Raw genomic sequence first — 6,681 nt, 5'->3', positions numbered from 1 at the left:
CCCTACAGTTCTGTGATTCTGTGATTTTGTGACTGCCACTTCCTGTTTTGGATATGCTTCTGCTTTTTGGATGTCTCCATATTTGCTCTAATAAAGGGCAAACTGAATGTAGGGTGAAATTAAGATACTAGAGTGTCCCAGGACTCTAAGCATGTGCCAGATGATTTTCTTGACTGAGCTTGACCACCAGAATACATTTTTCCATACAGTTCTTTTGCAGTATCATGTTCCATACTGGTACCTATGTCTAAATGAAGACAAACTTCTTAAGTCATTGTGTGCACTGAAAAACAGGGTGTGAGTGTTGTGAAAATGTTCTGAGATCTGTGTTTTAAGAACTGTAATTCTGCATGACTTAATGTCTTCACATACCCCAAATTACTCTTGAAACCAGTTAAACCAGATAAAGCTAAATGTAGAGAGGAGAGGAGAGGAGAGGAGAGGAGAGGAGAGGAGAGGAGAGGAGAGGAGAGGAGAGGAGAGGAGAGGAGAGGAGAGGAGAGGAGAGGAGAGGAGAGGAGAGGAGAGGAGAGGAGAGGAGAGGAGAGGAGAGGAGAGGAGAGGAGAGGAGAGGAGAGGAGAAAACGCTCATTTACAGTATCTAGGAGTGGATGTGACAGTTGCAAGGTTTATAGAAAAAGGTGAAAATAAAACCATGTGTATTCCAAGTAATTCTCTACTTCTCATCCAAGTGGCCTATCTGGTTGGCCTACAGCCATGCATGTCATTTAGGCTAGGATCCAATGGACATCTAAATTATCTGTAGGTTACATTTCATACTCCAAAGCCTTGAAGAGCTCTATTAAGACAGAATTTCTCCAACAAATCAGGCTTATGGCCCTGATCCAGTCAGGGAAAAACAGCTTGGCTGGGCACTGTGCGAGCCCTCATCACAGGCATGGTGACAGCTTTGGCCAGGAGGGTACCTCAGAATTGGGCATTTTCGTTCTCCAAGAGGTCTGGTTTTGCTCCCTCTGCCAGGGAGCACATGCAGGAAGGTCTGTGTGCCTGCAATGACCAAAGGGCTGTGTATGTGTACTCTTGTCCTGAGGAGGAAGGGGACCATAGCCCTCCACATAGAGTTCGGCATCACAGAATCACAGAATCGCTCAGGCTGGAAAGGACCTTAAAGATCATCGAGTCCAGCCACAACCTAACCATACTACCCTAACAACCCTCTGCTAAATCATGTCCCCGAGCACCACATCCAAACGGTTCTTAAACACATCCAGAGATGGTGACTCAACCACCTCTCTGGAGTGGAGATGGTTATATGCACTACGGAGGCTTTTATTTCATACAAGTGACAAACAAGTGACAAAGCCCCCTGCACACGAGACCCCCGGGCCGCTGAGAGAAGGGAGAGGCCTGTCCTGCTGCGCCGCCCGCCTCCGCCAGGGGGCGCGGTGGGGGCGGGGAGTCACGAGACATCCGCAGCAGCTGTTGCTGGCAGGGCGAGGCAAGATTCCGGGGAGGGGCGCTGCCATTGGCTGGGGGCGAGTGCTGCGGGCGCTCCCATTGGCTCTCGTGCGGGGAGAGGCGGAACGCGGTCGTCTATAAATGGAGGCGGAGGCGCCGGCGCAGGCATATTTGGGGTTCGAGCCGTCGCCGTAGCTGGGGGAAAGCCGTCTGCCTGTTGAGCGCCGCCGGGACATGCTCGCAGCCTGACTGACCGCAGGTGGCCGCCGCGCCCGGGACACGAATGAAGAAGCAGTTGCTCCTCCTGTTCACGCACCGGGGACTCGTCAGCCGAGGGGGCCGCAGGGGGAAACGCCGTCGAAAATGGCTTCGTTCAGTATCCGCGCCGCGCGTCCCGAGGACTGCTCCGACCTGCTGCGACTGATCAAGGTGCGGGCGCGGGGGGGATGGGAGCGACGGGGGGGCTGGGGAGGCGGCCGGTCCCGGGGCAGGCCACGGCTGAGAGCGCAAACAGGGCGTTGCGCAAGGCTGCGGGGGGGGGAGAGCGGCCCGGGGGAGGCGGCTGACTTGTTGTGCTCTTCCAGGAACTAGCCAAGTACGAGGACATGGAGGATCAAGTGGTGCTAACCGAGAAAGGTAGGCAGGCGGCGGCCGCCCGCCCTGCTGCGGCTCGGTGCCAGCGCCCGCGGCTGAGCTGTCCGTTTGTTTTGCTTTCGTAGAGCTGCTTGAGGATGGCTTCGGCGAGCACCCTTTCTACCACTGTCTCGTTGCGGAAGTGCCAAAAGAACAGTGGTCGTCTGAAGGTGAGGTTTTGTGCCGCTCGTTTTTACGCAAGAGATGCCTTGTGCTTATTGTGACCTATCTGACGTTAGGTTCCAGCGAGGAGCTGGGTAGGAGGAACAGGCTAAGCTTAAATGCCGTAACATAGAGTGATGCTGTTCTGAAGTAGTTGCTAACCTTGGAGATGTTGGATGATCAGGTGTAACAATGTACTTAATGCCAAGTAATTAAATGGCTTTTCTTGTTTGACCCTAACTTAACCTTATGTAATCCTGTTGAATCACATGTTTTCTTTAATTTGTCCCCAATCTTCAGGTTACAGTCTCTAGCTTCGCCATGTACATGGCCCTTCTGTGTACATGGATGGGCGGGGAGGTAACTAAAAGATCCGTTACACAATAAAGTAGATGATCATAATATGAGGTAAGGTCTACAGGGACAAGTGCTATTCCCAAACCTTTACCAAAGACACAGTAGATCAGAAGTTTATGCACGCTTCCTTTAGAGTATGTGCAGAGTATTATGGTAGATGTTATGATTTTTTAAGGCTTAGATTTGAGTATGCTACTGCTGGAAGAGTTGGTTTCTCTTTCCTGTTGAGCAATGCAGTTGTGCTTGAAGCTGCAGCTTTATTTAGCTTGACTTGCTGGTGCCGAAGACAAAACAGTGCAATACTATCAGTGTGCACGTAAGTTGAGGTATCAGAAATGCTGCTGAAACAGTTGTCTGTGAGCACACCTCTCACAGTACTTACTGAGAGATACATTGGAAGATAAACGTTCTGTAGAGTTTCATAGATTGTTGGGGTTGTCAAGAAGGCAGAGTTGGGGCTGTTACATAGGTTTTGAACTGTTCTGTATTCCAGAATGCTATGTATTCCAGAAAGGAAATACTGATAAATCAGTAGGGTATGTATTTGTAGAAAAAAAGCCTTTGTTCACTGCTTACTATAACATTGCTCTTGAGCATTTCAGGGTGTGAAGAGGGCAGTCTTCTGTTAGGTTGATGCAAGTTTATACTTATGTTTTCAGTTGTGCTTAATTCTTATTCTAACCTTATAGCAAATGGTTGCATGTCACAATCTGTATATTTAAACATGCATGTAAGACTTAACTCTGATTAGCAGTTTCAGACCAGCTAAAGCTGAATGCTTTGTTTCAGGGCACAGCATCGTGGGCTTTGCTATGTATTACTTCACTTACGATCCATGGATTGGAAAGCTGTTGTATCTTGAAGATTTCTATGTAATGGCTGAGTATAGAGGTAAGTACTACGGACTTAGATGAGTTGCTTCCTATAGGGCTACTTTAAAATTCAAATTTTCTTACTGTTTTTTCTCAACTGTATTTTTTGTTGCTTTTTTTTTTTTCCTTAGGACTTGGCATTGGATCAGAAATTCTGAAGAATTTGAGTCAGGTATGCCTGAGTGATAAGTCTAAACAAAGAGCACTGAGGACACGACAGAGCAGTAGTCTTGCTGGTCTTGCTTTTCTGTTAGCAGCAATCAAGTTTCTCCTTGAGCACTACATAGGATTAGCATATCTGAGTTAGTAAGAGAGATGATAGAGCACCAGACAGCCTTAAATGCTGTCTAGAGGCAGTTAAACAGTGACAAGTGCTGAACTGAGAGATAAAATGAACTTCATGACTCGTAGTGATATGCAGCTGGCTGCTGCTTAGTGTAAGGCCAGTTAAGACCCACTGACCTGTGGCTGGTACTTGAAATGTTGTTGCACTTCTTCTGCAGGTTGCTGTCAAGTGCCGCTGCAGCAGTATGCACTTCCTAGTTGCAGAGTGGAATGAGCCCTCCATCAGGTTCTACAAGAGAAGGGGTGCCTCTGATCTGTCCACTGAAGAGGGCTGGAGGCTCTTCAAAATCGACAAAGAGTATCTCTTGAAGATGGCATCAGAAGAGTAGTGAGAGAAGATTCCAGCAGCTAAACTCTTCAAATGAATATACGTGCTCTCTGAATAAACTCCTTGCTTTCTGTGTTTGTAGTGGAATAAAATAGTGTGGATGCTAATACTATGCAACTGTGGTCATAGAGTAATTGGTACTGTGAGCTGGAGTGGAGGCATCTCAAGTTGAATATGTGCTTGTATCCATCCTTTACCAGTGTGGGCTTGTAATCTTTGTATATGGAAACTTCATTCTTGTAAGTGTCATTCAAATGTGTACAATGTACACACTGGTAGGGTTTGTTTTATTTCCTTTTATAAAAATAAATAGTTTTCACTCTATGGCAGTGGTCTGACTTAATTCTCATGTGTAGCCTTCATTTGGATAACATGACTTGTGTCACCCAAACATACCTTCACAAGTGAAGCACTGCTTACTGCTGTTCCCAGAAGGGAGAGAAGGTACTCTTGCTTGCAGGACCAGGGGCTGAGGTTCTGCAATGGCTGGACATCTCTATGTTTTCCACTGTGGGAAATATTCTAATGAATGTTGGGTGTGCTTGAATATACTTTGTAGGGAATGCATGAAGCTGTACTGCTCATCAACTCTTTAATCTGTTCAGTTTGAAAATGAATGTATCAACTTTGCTTTGCAATACAGTGTCTGGCTTCCTTCCAAAAGGCCAGTGAAAGTGGATGCATGAGATTTTTATATTTGTCCTTTCGCTCCATAGGATGCCCACAATGAAAAGCCTCTTTTGACCAGTGCTGCTTTCATGTCTAAGGAAGGAGATTTAACCTATCTTGTAAAGTGCAATGGGTTAAAGGAAATGAAGTTTTACACTGACTTTGGTTATTGTATAAATTGCATTCTTTGGAAGATGTCTCCTCATTCTAGAGCACTGGGCAGTAAGAGCATGTGGTAACCCTAATCTAAATTTGACAATCGGGCACATGTCAGCCCAGAGGGTGACTCCTAGTAGAGCAGTTTAAGAATGTTTTTATTTTCAAATTAACAGCTCATTAGATATCTAGGACAGAACTGCTTCAGTGTCGAGCCCCGCTCCTGTAGCACAATTGAGCTATCAAAGCAGCATGACTGAATGCAACAAGCTTACTAATTAGGCACTGTAATTAGGAAAGCAAACACCCTAGACACATTTTCAAGCAATTTAAAAGTGTTTCTCATATCTTGCTCATCTCCTTCTGCCCCTGCAGTCTGGCATTGTTTTGTTTCTAAACGAATTCCACTGAAGCAGACTCTGAAGGCATCACAAAAAACCATGCAGGTGGTGGTAATGGAGAAGACAGCCAGCTGCAGTTGTGCTAAACCTTCACATGCAGAGGTAAAAGCAACCTTTCTGATGTGGTTTGTGGTAGGGGTTCTAAAACCAGCCCCTAAGAGAGTGATGGCATAGCTCAAGAAAACAGCAGTGCTAAGGTTTGTTTGACAGCAAACCAGTTATTTTCAGTGCAGGAAGCACAAAACCAGCCCTTGTACTCGTGTGTGTGGGCTGAAGGTATCTCGGCCTCCTGCCTTTTATCTCACTTGCTTGGTATGGTTTTCCTGCCTCTGGGGAAGTTAGAAAAGGGGCATACTGACAGAGATGGTAACGCTTACAGAAAGGTGAAACCCTTGCCCTCCCAGAAACATTGGGAAAAAGGCTCTTTGAGCAAAGCAAGCCAGAGAAACCTTTGCAACTAAAACCTTCCCATCGGGTGGGAATGGAAAGGTGGCCTCGGGTTGAGGGAAAGGACAAAGGGACCTCTCCCTGCCCCTCCTTCTGGATGTTCTCCTGCTCACAGGCTCCCTCACAACTGTAGCCATAGTGACAGCCTAGAGGGAGGATTTTTTTGCCCATTCCACTTAAAACATAAAACGTGCAAGAAAAACAGCCCTGCCCCCTCCCCTCTTCTTCTTGCTGTGGCTGCTCAGAGCAACCAGCAGTGTCTGCATGACCCCATGTGCTGCCCTGGACACCACAGCCTGGCACATGGCCTGCTGATCCAGGCTGGGCTGGGAAAACCCCCGGGGAAGTGTGCAGCCGAGTGCAGAAAGCCATTGCAAAACATAATGCAAATGGGCTGGATGCTAGCATAATACTGGTTCTCGCCTCCCTCTGTTGATGAGAAAGGAAGGAAATGCACAAGACCCGAATGCCCTAAAGGAGGAAATCTTACAAAGTGCTGAAGGAGCCTGAAATGTTGCAACACCAAGCACCTGACTTCAGTTGAATGGAACAAGCTGCCCCTTGCTTGGTGCTACCCTGTGCCCCCATGCCCTGTACCACTGCAGTCCCCAGCCCATGGGTCACTCTGCAGCTTCCCCAGTGGTACAGAAACCTTGTGCCAGCACTTTGCTGCTCCAACAGATCTTGGGAACTCTATTCCAGAAAAGAGGATGTAATTTCAATAAAAGCATCAGGTGCTCTAAAACAAAACAAAACACAGCTAGCACGTTGGCAGCTGGTGTTTAATCTCTCTGCAATCTCAGAGCAGGCTGCAACTCTGCCACCCAGGCACAGCTCCCTCCCCATGCCCTCCCTGCCCCCAAGGCCCAGCTGATCCAAGCTCTTTGCTAGC

At 47.4% G+C, this 6,681-nt stretch overlaps 1 protein-coding gene across 1 annotated transcript; it reads left to right on the top strand.

The window, feature by feature from the left end:
• The first annotated feature begins 1,556 nt into the window (after positions 1 to 1,556).
• Positions 1,557 to 4,440, top strand: SAT1 (spermidine/spermine N1-acetyltransferase 1). Its single transcript, XM_003203033.5, has 6 exons — positions 1,557 to 1,848; positions 2,004 to 2,055; positions 2,139 to 2,222; positions 3,361 to 3,462; positions 3,575 to 3,615; positions 3,947 to 4,440. Exons 1-6 carry the CDS (start codon positions 1,783 to 1,785, stop codon positions 4,115 to 4,117), a joined length of 516 nt encoding a protein of 171 aa, XP_003203081.1. The 5' UTR covers positions 1,557 to 1,782; the 3' UTR covers positions 4,118 to 4,440.
• Positions 4,441 to 6,681: the final 2,241 nt, after the last annotated feature.

The sequence above is a fragment of the Meleagris gallopavo genome, chromosome 1 (assembly GCF_905368555.1).
Source record: "Meleagris gallopavo chromosome 1, MGAL_WU_HG_1.1, whole genome shotgun sequence".
In the NCBI taxonomy this organism is placed as follows: Eukaryota; Metazoa; Chordata; class Aves; order Galliformes; family Phasianidae; genus Meleagris; species Meleagris gallopavo.
The sequence above is the reverse complement of the archived record's forward strand: the minus strand, read 5'-3'. Positions and strand labels throughout refer to the sequence as shown.